Genomic DNA, 15,000 nt, shown 5'->3' with positions numbered 1-15,000 from the left:
GATCACAGTTAGAGGTCCTGGGAGGCGGGCTAGGGAAAAAGCTCAGGTGAGGAACCACTTCTGCAGGCCTGCCCGTGCCCAGCCAACCAGGAGAGCCCCACGCTGCCCTACTCTGACTCCCATAAGCATCTGCCTGCAACACGAACTGCAACGCTGAGTATTTTCAGTTCTAAAAAACTCTAATTTCTGGTTAATGTCGTTCAAAGTTTATAAATTCCCCTTTGACACATTAAATTCCACATGACACACTGCCTTGACTCTTAGCAGGGTCGAAAATATCAGTTTTGATTTGAAAATTAAAAATAACCCGATTCTGAACACTCAGGTCTAACGATGGCTGGGCCTATATAATTTATGTTTTTTTAAACCCACAAAAATTATGCCACTTCCAGCCCATACTACCTGAAACGATACAGTGAATATTGCTTCTTTTACCTTCTGCAGGGTGAATGGCATCCAAGAAGAGGTGCTTGTGTGACCATTTATCCCCACTTCCTAAAAACAACGATAGAAAGAAGTGAAACTCTGCTCCTCAGAGAGGCACATACACTATAACAATAAGACAATAAACAACTTAAATATGAAATATTATCACACAAATGAAGCAGAATTTTATTTCAACTATTTAATTCTCAAAACAGCATTTGCCAACTAAAATAATTAGGCTATATAGGAAATGGATTAAAAACGAATAAATTTGCCTTTTATGAAATAGACGGTTGGATAATTTCTATGACTTTAATCAAAATAATTTGAAGATCAGTTAAAAGGGAATGATAAAAGCTGCCATTTTACCTAAAGAGTGATGTTTCTCAACGGGAAGCAGAGAAAACATATTAATATACAAAAAAAACCTAAGAGGCTGAAGTGGAGGTGCAAATAAAACCCGAATTAAGCAAAAGGTTACACAGAGGAAGAACACAGACGCACACATGTCTACACACAGCAGAAAGCTGCATTGAAAGGCTCATTCCAGAAACATGACAGCTTCAGTCTGGCCATGCAAGGAGGATGCGAACGGGCATCGATGAGCAGGCTCATGGGAGTCACGAGACCAACATGCAGGGAGACGCTAACGGGAGCCTGGCTTCCAGGACATGTGGCTGCACCAAACCAGAGGGGGAGATTTATCTTTTATGTGAACGAAGAGCAGGAGTCCTGAACTACAAGAAGAAAGAAACCTTTACACGAGCCCTGAAGAGGTTCAAGGGCCCATCAAGATCATAAAAACGAGACAGAGGCTCAGAGTGAAGGGAGGGTAGAGTGCAACGCGTCTCTAGTGTCCTCTGGAAATAACAGTTACGTGACTGAAGGAGGTGGGAAGAAGATTCTGGCAACAATGAAGTATATAGGTAGGAAAAAAAAAAAAAAAAAAGACAGGTTATGACTCAGGAGTGGAATCCTCCTTGACAAGAATCCTCAAGTGTCAGAGAAGTACAGAACCCGTGTGACTTTCGTATGACTATGAACCTGGTAAGTTTTCAGGACGTAGGAAAATGTGGTCCTGGTAGGAAGGCTGCCAAACACGAGAAAAACGAGAACAGTCAAAGAAAATAAGTAGATGAGAGCTCAAGAAGACTAAATTACAAAATGCACCAAATATAGATGAAAAGAAGCAATTTTAGGATTCACATGGAACTCTGAAAATAGAGACAAAATTGGAATTTGAGTAGGAATCCAAGTGAAGGAGATCTCTCTCTGCTGCAGAGTCTAGAAATAACGAATGTGCCAGTGTCAGGAGCTGATGACATGGAAGCAAGCAACGGGGAGGAGACGGCAGAGGCGGTGCACGGAAGCATTATTCAAAGATGAATTCACAATGGAGGTGGCCAAGAAACCTTAATGGAGGATGGAAGGCACCAATACCTTTTTCCGGAACATTAGGCTTCTCCTTTTTGTGCTTATATTTGCTGACAATTTTGTGGAATAAGTTCTTTTTCTGAGACTGGAAAGGACCTACAGACAATATTAATATAAATATATTTTAAATACACAATGTTTCATAAAACAATACTGTGTTTCCAAACAATTACACCCGCCCCCCTCCTGTGGAATAAGCAAATTGAGTCACAAGAAATGTCATCTTGCATCATTACTCATTTAACTAGCGCTCAGCATCCTTCTTGAGGCTTCTTTAAAACCCAGTGAGATTTTCCCTAGAAACGTACTGGGCAGAAGCCTCCCTTAGGGCTGGGACTCCTTCAGTAGGAACTGCCGACTTAGTGACTAGATAGAGACCACAACTCACAACAGCAGAGCAGCTGTTGTCTGTCATAAAGAAAAGATTTTACTTTAGATTCCTTAATATCATGGAGAAAAGGATGGCCTGGGCATTTCATCTCTCCCAAGAAACTGGTTTTTACAAGGACAGTATTTTCAGGACAACAGTTGGCCTGATAGCATCAGATAGCTTTCTAGCCTTTTCTGAGGATATTCTAGGAAGAAAAAAGTGATTTAAAAATAGAAAAATATTTGCCCAACAAATTTTTTTCTGGGGAGAAGACTCAGATTGTATCTTAGTGTTCTCAGATTAAAAAAAACAGAATTTTCAGTCATCAATCAGAAATGCCAACAATAGCACTGACCTCCCCAAAGCAAGCTGCTTTCTACACTTTGCTGGTATTCCCGTGTGAAACTGACTTAATTTTACATAACTTCTGCTTCCTCATCTGTAAATGGGAGTAATAACTGTGCCTAACTCACAGGGCTGATGTGAGGATTAAAAAAGTGAGAAGCTCTATCAACTGCCCCTGTTGCATCTTCCCAGCTACCGGCACCTGCACCCACTTCCTGCCTTCCTGCCAGAGGCAAACCAGCTAGGCTCCTGTCTGAAGTATACGATTCAATGGTTTTTATATTCACAGATATATGCAACCAACACCAATTTTACAACATTTTAATCACCTCAAAAATAGATCCCATATCCTCCAGTTATTACCCATCCCTATACCTGTATTCCCCTTGTCCCTAAGCAATCACTAATCTACTTTCTGTCTCTATAGATTTGCCTATTCCAGAAATTTCTCATAAATGGAATCATACAATATGGTCTTTTGTGTTTGGTTTCTTTCACTTGGTATGACATTTGCCAGGCTCACCCATGTAGCATGTATCAGTATTTCACTTCTTTTTAAGGCCGAATAATGTTCTATTCCATGAACATACCACATTTTGTTTCTCTATTCATCAATTGATGGACACGAGTTGTTTGTACCTTTTGGCTATTATGAAGATTCATATACAAGGTTTTGTGTGAACACGTGTGTTCATTTCTCGTGGACATATACCTAGGAGTGGAATTGCTAGATCACATGGTAATTCTATGTTTAAGCTTTGGGGAACTGTCTGACTGCTTAACATCCTCACCAACACTTATTATCTGTTGTCTTGATTATAACCATCATAAGGATGGGAAGTGGCATCTCTCTCACTGTGGTTTTGATTTGCATTTCCCTGATGACTAATGATGTCAAGCATCTCTTCATATGCTTACTGGTCATTTGTATATCTTCTTTAGAGAAATATCTATTCAGATAATTTGACCATTTTTAAATTGAGTTGTTTTTCTTCTTTTGAGTTGTACGAGTTCTTTATATAGTCTAGATAAAATCCCTTATCAGATATGTGATTTGCAAATATATTCTCCCATTTGGTGGGATGTCTTCATTTTCTTATTAGTGTCCTTTGAAGCACAAAGGTTTTAAATTTTGATCAAGTCTAATGTATCTATTTTGTGTTTTGTTGCTTGGGCTTTTGCTGTCAGATCAAAGGACCCATTGCCAAATCTGAGGTCACTAAGATTGACCCCTATGTTTTCTTTGATACGTTTTATAGTTTGAGCTCTGACATTTAGGTCTTTGATCTATGTTGAGTTAATTTTTGTATACCGCGTGAGGTGAGTAAATGTCCAACTTCATTTTTTTGCATGTGGATATCCCATTGTCCCAGCACCACTATTTGAAAAGACTATTCTTTCCCCATTAAATAGTCTTGGCACCTTCGCTGAAAATCTATTGACCAATGATGTATATAGGTTTACTCTGGACCCTCAATTCTATTCCATTGACCTATATGTCTGTCTTTATGCCAGTACCACACTGTCTTGATTAGTGTTTTTTGTAGGCAATTTTGAAATTGAGAAGATTGTTCTGGCTATTCCGAATCTCTCACAATTCCAAATTAACCTTAGGATCACTTGTCAATATCTACAAAGAAGTAAGCTGGGATTCTAACAGGGACTGGGTTGATTCTGTAGATCAGTTTGAGGGAGTGTTTCCATCTTAAGAATATTAAGTCTTCTGATCCATGAACATGGGATGTTTTTCCATTTATTTCAAATGTCTTTCTTTCAAGAATGTTTTGTAGCTTTCAACGTGTTACACTTCTTTTGTTAAATTTATTCCTTATTACTTTATTGTTTTTGATGCAATTGTAAATGAAATTGTTTTCTTGATTTCATTTTTGGATTGCTCATTGCAAGTGTAGGGAAATACAACTGATTTTTGTATAATGATCTTGTATCCTGCAACCCTGCTAAACTCATTTATTAGCTATAATATTTTTCTAGTGAATTCTTTAGGCTTTCTATATAAAAGATCATATCACCTGCGAATAGAGATAGCTTTACTTCTTCCTTTCCACAATATGGATGCCTTCTGTGCCTAACTGTCCTGGCTAGAATCTCCACTACAATGTTGAATAGAAATGGTGAGAACGCACATCCTTGTCTTATTCCCTATCTTAGGGGGAAAGCATCCAATCTTTCACCATTAAGCATGACGTTAGTTGTGGGGTTTTTGTAGATGTCCTTTATCAGTATGAGGAAGTTCCCTTCTGTTCTGAGTTTGTTGAGGGTTTTTGTGAAATGCCGTTGGATTTTGTTAAATGCTTTTTCTAAATCTATTGAGATGATCATGTGTTTTTCTGTTGTTCTATTGATGGTATATTACATTAACTGATTTTTGGATGTTAAACCAACCTTGCATTCCTGGGGTAAAATCCCACTTGGTCATGATGTATTATCTTTTTACATGTTGCTGAATTTGGTTTGCTAATTAAGGATTTTTCTGTCCATATTTGTAAGAGATATTGTTTTTCTTTCTTTTGATGTCTTTGTCTAGTTTTGACATTATGGTAATACTGGTCTCATAGAATGAGTTGGGAAGTGTTCCTTCCTTTTCTAATTTTTGGACAAATTTGTGAAAAATTGGTATTAATTCTTTAAATGTTTGGTAGAATTCAGCAGTGAAGCCATCTGGGTCTGGGCTTTTTGTTCTGGGTACTATTTTGATTAAAAAACTCAATCTCTTTACGAGTTATAGGTCTATTCAGATTGTCTATTTCTTCTTAAGTCAGTTTCAGTAGTTTGTGTCTTTCTAGGAATTGTCCATTTCATGTAGGTTATCTAATTTATTGGGATATAATTGTTCATAATATTCCTTTATAACCCTTTCCATTTTTGTAAGGTCAGTAGTAATGTCCCCTATTTCCTTTCTGAGTCTAATAATTTGAGTTTTCTGTCTTTTTTCCCTTGGTCACTCTAGCTAAACATTTCTCAAATGTGTCGTTCTTTTCAAAGAACTAGCTTTTGGTTTCACGGATTTTCTCTATTTTTCTATTCTTTATTTAATTAATTTCATTTCATTAATTTTCTCTCTAATCTTTATTATTTCCTTTTTTCTACTTCCTTTAGGTTTAGTTTGCTCTTCTTCTTACAATGTCTCAAGGTAGAAGGTTAAGTTATCAATTGAGATCTTTCTTCTTTCTAAATATATACATTTACAGCTGTAAACTTTCCTCTAAGCATTGCTTTAGTTGTATCCCATAAACTTTGATATGTTGTGTTTTCATTTTTATTCATCTCAAAGTATTTTCTGATTTCTCTGGATTTCTTCTTTGACATTGGTTATTAAAAGTGTGCTGTTACTTTCCACATATTTGTGAATTTCCCCATTTTTTTCCTGCTGTTGATTTTTAATTTCATTCCACTGTGGTGAGAAAACATAATTTTCTTTATTTCAGTCCTTTTAAATGTATTGGTTTTTTTATGGCCTAGGGTATGGTGCATCCTGGAGTCTGTTCCATGTGCACTTGAGAAGAATGTATATTCTGCTATTGTTGGGTGGAGTGTTCTATAGAGGTCTGTTAAGTCTAGTTGGTGTATAGTGTTCAAGTCTTCTCCTTCCTTGCTGATCTTTTGCCTAGTTTTTCTATCAAACCTATTCTTTTTTCCATAGCATGTCTCACCTTCTAACTCAATATATACTTTGCTTACTGTTTAGGCTTGTTTATTGTCTGGTAACTCCACCATAACATAACCTCCATGGCAGCAGGATTCTTCGTTTTCATTCACGGATATATTCTATGTGCCTAGAATGGTGCTTAGCTTAGCACACAATGGTTCTCAATAATATTTGTTGCGTGAACAAATAAATAAAGCTTTTAAACCACTGCTTGGCACAAAATAACAGCCCAAGAAATGCCAGTTGTTGCTCTTATTACTGTTAACGTAAAGCTGTGCAACTGTTTTTTGATAACTATACCAAGTCATCCTTCTAAATAACCAATAGCAAATCCTTCTGAATTGGCTGGTAGTGGTTTGAAATAGAAATAGAAAATGCCTCTTGTTGGCTTTTTTCCAGAAAAACTGAGCAACAAGGGGAAGAAGTTAAACTTAACAAATAAACAGAAAATATATCATGTGTACATACTGCACTAATATTACAGGTATTCTCTATAATCCATTGAAATCACTGCCTCATACATACAGAAAACTGCAGGCTGGTGCACCTGAATGATAGATACATGGGCAATCAAAGACAATAAAAGTAGAAGAAAGCAGGGAAACAATTCCGAGACTTCTCAGGACCATAAGGATCCTAGTGATTTACCTGTAGGAAAATAATTTAATAATAATAAGGTATTGGATCATAGAGAGAATGATTTCTGGATTCATCACTGTGTATGAGGACAAACAGATAAGAAGTGCTTCCCAGAAGCAAATTGATTTGATGTATGAAATGCTTTAGGAAGGAAGAAAAGGATACATATTTTCAGACCCAGCCATACTCAGAGAAATCTAAAAAGTACAACTTAAGGAAAAAGCTAAAGATAGAGCCTGTAATTTTAACATGAAAAAAGAACATCCAGAGTGGTTTAGTACATGGAGGAGCTTCTGTAATCTTATATTTTTAAAATTCCTTGCTCCTGGCCATCCCCAAACTATAGTTATAAAACCAATCTCAGTAAATGACAACTTCAGATAAAAAAGAAAATGACAAACTTGAAAGAGTAATAGATAGGATATAATTGTAGTCACTGAAAAGCAGCAATTTTAGAGTCAAGAAGCAAATAATTTGATTTCTGCCCACCAGATATGTTTGATATTTTTCCTAAAGAAAATAAAGTCAAAATCTGTAATAAATAGCAAATATAAGGAAATTTACTACTATTATTTTCCTTAGTTAATTATTATATTAATGTAGAAACATCCACTGAGGAAAAAGAGGGTAGAAAGTGAAAAGCAGAGAAAAGAGCTTTAGAAGGAATCAAACAAAGAACTGGAAACTTTTACTAAACTACCACCTTAAGTTTCCATCCCATCTCTTTCTCTCGTCTTCCTACCAAATTTCTTGAAAGAGTGTTTACATCAGCTTCTGCTTCCTTATAACAGATCACTTGTTGCTGGCAAGTAACTAGCTTGGGACTCCGCTTAAGTTTTGGGCAGGATGGCCTGTATTTTGAAGGTATCAATCCCCTTTGCACCACAACTTCACAGCTGGGTAGTACAGAGCAGAGACAACAATCTGAGAGGATAAGAGGGTTGCCATAGAAACATTAACAATAACCTTTCCAAAACATTAATCTTGTTCATGGTTTGCTGAAAAATGGATATTTTTGAGATGAGAAGCTGTAGTGACACAGGAGCCATTTCAGTATCAGCCCATTACGATAATTTTTCAAAGTCAGCAGGTAAGATGAATTAAGTGAACCTGGCTCTTTAGAACTGTTGCAGGAAACAAATATTAGGCATAACTTGAATGTGGCGGCTTATGCCCATGTTCTACAGTTTCATGTTTTTAAGCTATAAAAAGAGCAGAAGTTTTATTCTAAAACTAGGCTGTCATTTTTGTAATGGACACATAAGTAATGAATAACCAATGAAACAATAAATTCCTTTGCAATAATTTCTAGCTCCCAGCTGCTGGGCATGTGGATCTGCTGACTTGAATAAGTTCTATGAAGCCAGCCACAATCAAGTTGGGGTAGACTGAAGGGAAGAAGTCACCTCACCGGGCTGGACATGCATGCCTTGATAAGGACCTCAGGATTATATTAGGTATACATTTCATATCTGCAAACGTGCCGTCACCATGTCCCTGAAAACGTTTGGTGGCAATGAAGACTCTCAAACAGTTACAAGGTGAAATACAGAGTTCTGCCCAATCTGGAAGCTCTACCTTCCTGTTAGGAAAGCTGGCCTGGCTATCATCAGATCTCAGTTCTCTAACACTGAAAGAATCCTCAGGTTGGCTCAATCCCTGAGGATTCTGTCCTCAACCTTTAATGTTGTAGACTTATTTCTTTAATTACCACTGATGATTTTTTACAATCTCAAATCCTTAATTGTTTGAAATTCCAATCTTAAAAGTTAAATGTGGATTAGAAAAAAATGAGAAAAACCAACAGTATATATGACAAAGGGGCTAAGAAACAATGTGAGAAAATAGAAGAAATAAATGAGGAGAAGTGAAGTCAAGGGTCAGGCTGCGCCATAATTTAGACACTCTAAATTGAACTCAAATAAGTTTTTCTCTATGACCCTACTTGGTTTGAAAATTACTATTTTGCAGAGCACTCTGACTTCTGATACTTTTGTAAAAAGTGCTTCATACATTAACAGTATACTTAAAAAATGTGTCAAAACAAATCTCTTAAGAAGTTACAATTAAATTTAGACTTCTAATTTAAAGCATTCATTTGAATATATACAAGGAACTGTGAGCAATAAACTGGAAAACACCATAGGAAGGGGCTTGCTTCAGCTCAACTGCATTGTGAGTTAGATGGATTATAATTTACTGTACAATTTGTTCTTAGAAGCAAAGGGAAATTCTATTCCTAAATCATCTATATCCTAAGGCTACCATAACAGAGCCTGAGCCCAGCCGGAGGACGGTGGCATTTAGCTATTTTCATCCCTTTTTACTACAGAGTTTCTGATAAGACCCATTACATAGACCTAAGGGAAAGGGCAGAGATAGTAGAGGGGACAATGAGAAAGGGGAAAAGACTACTTGGAAATACAGGTATAAATAAGGAGACCACTGGGAAAATAGAACTACCCAGCAAGTACTATGATTTTGAGATATATAACTTCATAAATGCATACATAATCATTTTCTTTAGAAATTACATTTCAGAAAAATTCTATACATTTTATATAACCTCGAATAGTTAAAGAAGTACCTAGTATAAGGCAGGAAAAAAAGATCATGAATGTTGAATGATAACAAATATAGGAGAAAATAGAATAGAGACAAATGGTAAATTGTTGGAGGAAAAATAAGGTTTCCTATGGATACATGCTCTTTTACTAATGAACTAACGATCTCATACCCAGTGTTTGCTTTGAACGATTCATTACGCAAAGGGTCTAGAGTCTAAGAAAACAATCTCCTCTATCCTCTAAAGATCTGGCAATTACAGCACAGCTGGTATGATAATTTCATTAATAACTTGTGGGATAGTACACTGGCGCCGCTAATGCCAAATTACAATCAGTCACAAATACTACTCCTTCAGTTTGCTAAACAGAGAATATATTATTGAATTGCTGCGTTATTTCAATCGCATCTGCTCCATGAGTCAGAATGCGGAGCAAAATCTGAAGTCTTGGAAGACTTCTCTCCTATGTAATTCCTGACACGTTGTATAAGAACCAGGGACTTTGTGGCTTGAGAGGCATAACAGAAGAATAAAGATGATACTGTATGACGTATAATCCAAAGCCCCAAAAAGCTATTTCACATCAAAAGAAATACTGTTAATCTCAGTGGGTAAAGGAAAAACATATAACAGACAACTAAGACCCAAGAGAAGGTCTCATGAAAAGAGATACTAACTTCAGGGTTTTATAACTTTTCAAAAATAAATCTGTTGTTCACATTCCCTGATACATAATTCAGCCAACTTAAGAGCTCTAAAATGAATGTCTCGAACTCCAAGGAGTGGAGGAAGAGAATATGTCCTGCACATCAATCAATTAAGTTCCATTTTATTGGCTTGTCGAGTATTTATCAGCAACTTTAAATCCAAGAATTATAGGAGCTCGAGATACCTGGCATCTTTGGGCTCGCAGACTACTCTGCCTACCCTTAAACATCTCTAGGGCACACGGACTGTCATTTCAAATGGTGATCCATTACGATGCTCAACTACCCTCCTGTCAACAAGGCTACTTTCTTTCTTTCCTACCTATCTTGGAAGATCTCAATACAATCCTATTTTATTTTCCCAGATGAGCAAACCTGGTGATGCGACATTTCTTTTTCAGTTCTTTATTCACCAGACTTGTTTTTATTAAACACAGAGGAAATCCGAGTTAATTCTAAAATCACTTTCACGTTCCTCTCTGCCTTTAATCACAAAGGGGGAATCTTCTTCGGCCTTTCAGATCCATCTTGAGACACAGATCTCAAAGTGACCCTCCTCGGTTGTGTCAATTCTGGTGTGCAAAGAGGTTTTTGAGTCTTGAGGGAGAAAGATTTAGATTTCTTCAGAGAAGAAACCGTAATTTTCCCTAGACATACACCTTAACTATTCCTTCAAAATCCATGAACTTGTATCTCTTCATTAATATTTATCTCTGATCATTATCCTTGATTGCTAGAATTTAGCAAGATTTATGTAAAGATATATATTTATCTATCTATCCATCCATCCATGTACAATATACAAAAGAAGGGAATTAATCTGATATGACATAAAGAAGGTAACAGGCAGCCACTTTTGCAGGGTAATTACAAGAACTCTTCCATCAAATCCTGCTCAAAACTTGATCCTGAAAGTAACAAAAAGCTGGGCGACACCAGTTCTTCATGTCTCTGTTCACTGTCCTTACAGGAGAGCTAACCAAATGAAAGCTCTCGCATCTGTGTGAAAAACTAGAGGTACATTTTCCCTACCAATCTCCAGACCTAAAATAAAATCAGAAGACAAGTTTCTCAGCAGGGGCAGTACTGTCATTTTGGTAGGACAATCCTTCACTGTGCTTGAATGTCCTCAGCAAGTCAGGATGCTTACAATCTCAGCCCTGCCCCATAAATGTAACGGTGCTCCCAGGTGCTGAGACCACTAAAAACGCCCCCACGCTCTTTAAAACCCTCCTTTGAACTTCAGTCTGCCCCCGATGAATGCTGCAATCTATCTAAGTCCTGATGATAATTTTAAAAGCTTCCCTGATACACACGGGGGAGAATCTGATATTCTTGAAAATGAATATGCTCAATGCAGCATTTTTAAAAATTTAACGAAGCCAATACAAAAATATATTGCTAGAGTATTACGGGGAGTTTTATTTTCATTTGGTTCATACTGCCAGTAAAGAATGCAGTCTGCCTATCAGGTGAACAGAACGATTTCATAGTCCCAGAGTCCAACCAGTTGCAGACAGCGGGAACGGAAGAAATTAGCCTCAGCCCGCACGTTCTGCTCAAGAAAAGTTCAATATTCCAATTAGAATTCTGGAGAGCAGAAGATCGAAGACCACGTGTAACACTTTCAAAAAAGCTACATCCTTAAGGGCAAATGTACAGGTTGAGACGCCAAAGGACACAGGCTGAGGAGAATCAGGAAGGAAGGGAGGGAGACAGCAATGAGGCAGGAACCCAGATAATCTCAGAAAGCAACCTGAAATTCCAACTCACTCCTGCCTCAGTTCTAAATCCAATCACACATCTACAGGGAGCTGCAGAAGCTCAGGAGAGGGTTCAGGCGAGAGTCTGACCACTCTGCAGAACGTACGGCACGCGTCTAACCTTTGCTGGTTTTCGTAGGCTCTGAGGACACGCTTCCAGTCTTCTTCTTTTTTCTCGGGACAGGGACACACTTCCGGTCAAATGTAACAGGACTATACTGAGGGAGGCTGTTGAATTTTTTTTCAAATTCTTCATCCAGCTTTGCTGAGCTAATAAAAGGAGTGGGGGGAGGGATCGATCAGCACATGGTGTAAATATTTAAACAGAAAATGATGCAACATATAGTTTACGATATTCCATTTGAAAACAGGGTCCCTGAGAATTAGGGCATTGTTAATAAACTCTATGCGAGGACAAAAAATACCTTTTCAGAAATGCTTGAGAAGATTTACCAGTACAGTTTTCTTAGTAAACTCACATGACAGGTTATGTTATTACCTTAGAAAAGCAGGAACATTATTTAAAATATCAGAATATTTTTGAAGCGGAGAATTTGCCATTCTCTCCATTGGCATGGGAACTTTTCATTAATTTCAATACAAAGCATATTCCATCCAGACACATTTCTCATTCTGAAGATTCTTATATACATATATATAGGCAAGCTTATTGGTAATATGGTATACAGGTAATTTTGTAAGATTAGTTTTTAAAAAAAAATTATTGACTAGTCCTTGATTAAAACATACACAAAGAAAATGCATAAAAATATTCTGAATATCAGAAAAAAATTCTAGAGAGTTGACCAGGATGAGGATAAAACATTCAATGAGAAAAGCAGAGCCAGTTTTCGTGAACACACTGGCAGAGAGGCCACCCACTTTAACGCAAACCACAAATGACTTCAGAAACGCCAGCAGCAAATTTGGGAAATCCATGGGCTGCTCTAAGGGCCCCACACAGCAATGGCAGCATGCCTGCTAGATTCTAGGCTGGCTGCTGGCTTTCATTTAGTGAGACTTATTAACTAAGACACAACCCTGGAAAAGCTGCAGGAGAACCGCTGTGCTTGGCAGATGGAAAATGGAAGGGGTACTGGGAAGAGGGCAGTTTTGAGCACCAACTTACAAGAAGCTACTAGCTAATGTGTTGCTGCTACCTAAGGGGAAGACTTGAGATGTGTCCACCTAAAACGGTTCTCAGTTGTGGAGGAATGTACAAAAGTTGGGGAGCAGAGATAAGACAGCCAGGTGACCATGAGAATGGTCCGAGGAAAAGGGCCTGGGCTAAGCTGCATCAGAGCAGTGGAGGTTGGTGGGTGGGGTGATGCTCCTCCCTTAATACAACTGTCTTTCCTCATTCAGTCCAACAGTGTTAAAACTAATGGAAGATCAGCTACCATTTGACACTAATAGGATGCTATCAGAAAGCTATCTACAAGTTGTGAATTTTTCAGATACTCTGAATAACCAAAAGGAAAATACAAAAATGCAAGATATAACTCTTAAGGTCCCTTGGGACTTTTTTTTCTTTTTTCGACTAGAATAATCACCTATGTTTTTCTTGGAGAAGTCTATAAAATTAGAACCGCCAATACTGAGTGAATTTTTCTCGGCTACAGTTAACTAAAAAGGTAGCACATTTTCTATGATAAAAAGGTTTAAAATGCTCATTTAGAAATCTCAGAGAAGACCGACAGGAACTGGCATTTCTCACTGCTAAAGCGCTATGTTGGAACAAGGCAAGCCCAGCGGGTCTGACTCTGACAGGCCAGCATTTAAATGGAGGGAAAGAGGAGAGACCAGAGGTTTACTGTTGATTTAAGCCTGTAGAAAACCACACGTTATATACATGTGGCTTCCTCAGAAATCATTAAAAACAAACAAAAACAACCCCACACCAATCTCTTTTCAGGGACGGATTTCCAAAAGATTGTTTCACTTTTCTTGTTCCTCAAAGAAGACGGGTGAAAACATCCCTCTCACAGCTTCAGCAGTTTCCAATGGCAGCATCAGAGAACCTTCTGTTGGGAGCCTAATGCCTGCTTATTTCCCTAGGACTTCATATCGTCTGCAAAGAGACCTGCTCTTCTCTTGGTGTGTAGACCCACAGGGCATTGAGAGTGCCAGGCATTGGTCCTGACACTCAATGGTCACTTTTTAAGGAAATCTTGCATTTGAAAATATCATTTGACAACGACATATGTGAAGATTTTCATGCCACTGTTTAAGCAAAACTAATTTCAACTACTTCGGACTTTTAAAAATATTGGAAAGGAAATATATATAAATATATCATATCTCAATATAAATAATCTTGAGGAATCATCATTATGAAAAATAATCCCCCCACCCCTTTGTGATGATCTAGAGCCTCAGAATTAACCAGACTTGAGAGCACTGTAACTTCCAAGGAAAAAACATATTATTCCACAAACAGAAATGCAAATATTTACGAATAAACCAAATACGATACTCTCAATGCATAAAATTTGCATACCTTTAAAGACACTTATGAAAGAATACGGAAAATATAAAAATGTACTTATTTCTATTCAATGCATTCTTTTCAAACTAGGCTAATAAAAAATCTCAAAGGATTTTCAAAACAGTACAACTGAATATGTAGATGCTTTCCCCAGCAAAATAAAGGACTGGATCTCCTAACTTAAACTAACAAAGTGCTTTATATTAAGATTGGTATTAGGAGTCTTTGGCATAACATAAAAGATGAAATAATTCTCGATGATTTTATCTTGATGTATGCTATTGCTTGATACTGCATTTCAATACATAATTAATTACTGAATAGTCTCTGTACCAGGAAAACATTCAATCTAATATTTTTATCTTAGAACAATAAAACTTGTTATAAACAAAGTAAGATTAGAGGTAGAAACCTAATTTTATTTACTTTACATTTTTAGCTGTCATTATTTTATAAACATATGTACATACCTTTAGAAATATTAAGTGTAAACATACTTATAATAATATCCACCGTACACTTCAGATGAGAAAATGCGTCCTGGCGATTGACGGGTTTCCAATATCACACCATTAAAACATGGTGGACCTCAATT

The 15,000-nt window shown here is 37.2% G+C and overlaps 1 protein-coding gene across 7 annotated transcripts in view; it reads right to left on the bottom strand.

The window, feature by feature from the left end:
* BBX (BBX high mobility group box domain containing) overlaps positions 1 to 15,000 on the bottom strand; it is a 256,940-nt gene that overhangs the window by 13,559 nt on the left and 228,381 nt on the right. For 6 of the 7 annotated variants that reach the window (XM_058555734.1, XM_058555736.1, XM_058555738.1 and 3 more), the window contains exons 12-14: positions 12,039 to 12,187; positions 1,867 to 1,956; positions 436 to 495 (exon numbers count right to left, since the gene is read on the bottom strand). In XM_058555734.1, coding sequence (XP_058411717.1) covers positions 436 to 495; positions 1,867 to 1,956; positions 12,039 to 12,187 — 299 coding nt within the window. The remainder of the gene's footprint in view (positions 1 to 435; positions 496 to 1,866; positions 1,957 to 12,038; positions 12,188 to 15,000) is intronic. The other variant, XM_058555740.1, reaches the window with a different exon arrangement.

Source organism: Diceros bicornis, chromosome 15, assembly GCF_020826845.1.
Source record: "Diceros bicornis minor isolate mBicDic1 chromosome 15, mDicBic1.mat.cur, whole genome shotgun sequence".
Lineage (NCBI taxonomy): Eukaryota > Metazoa > Chordata > Mammalia > Perissodactyla > Rhinocerotidae > Diceros > Diceros bicornis.
Note: the sequence above shows the minus strand (reverse complement) of the source record. Positions and strands in the feature narration are given on the sequence as shown.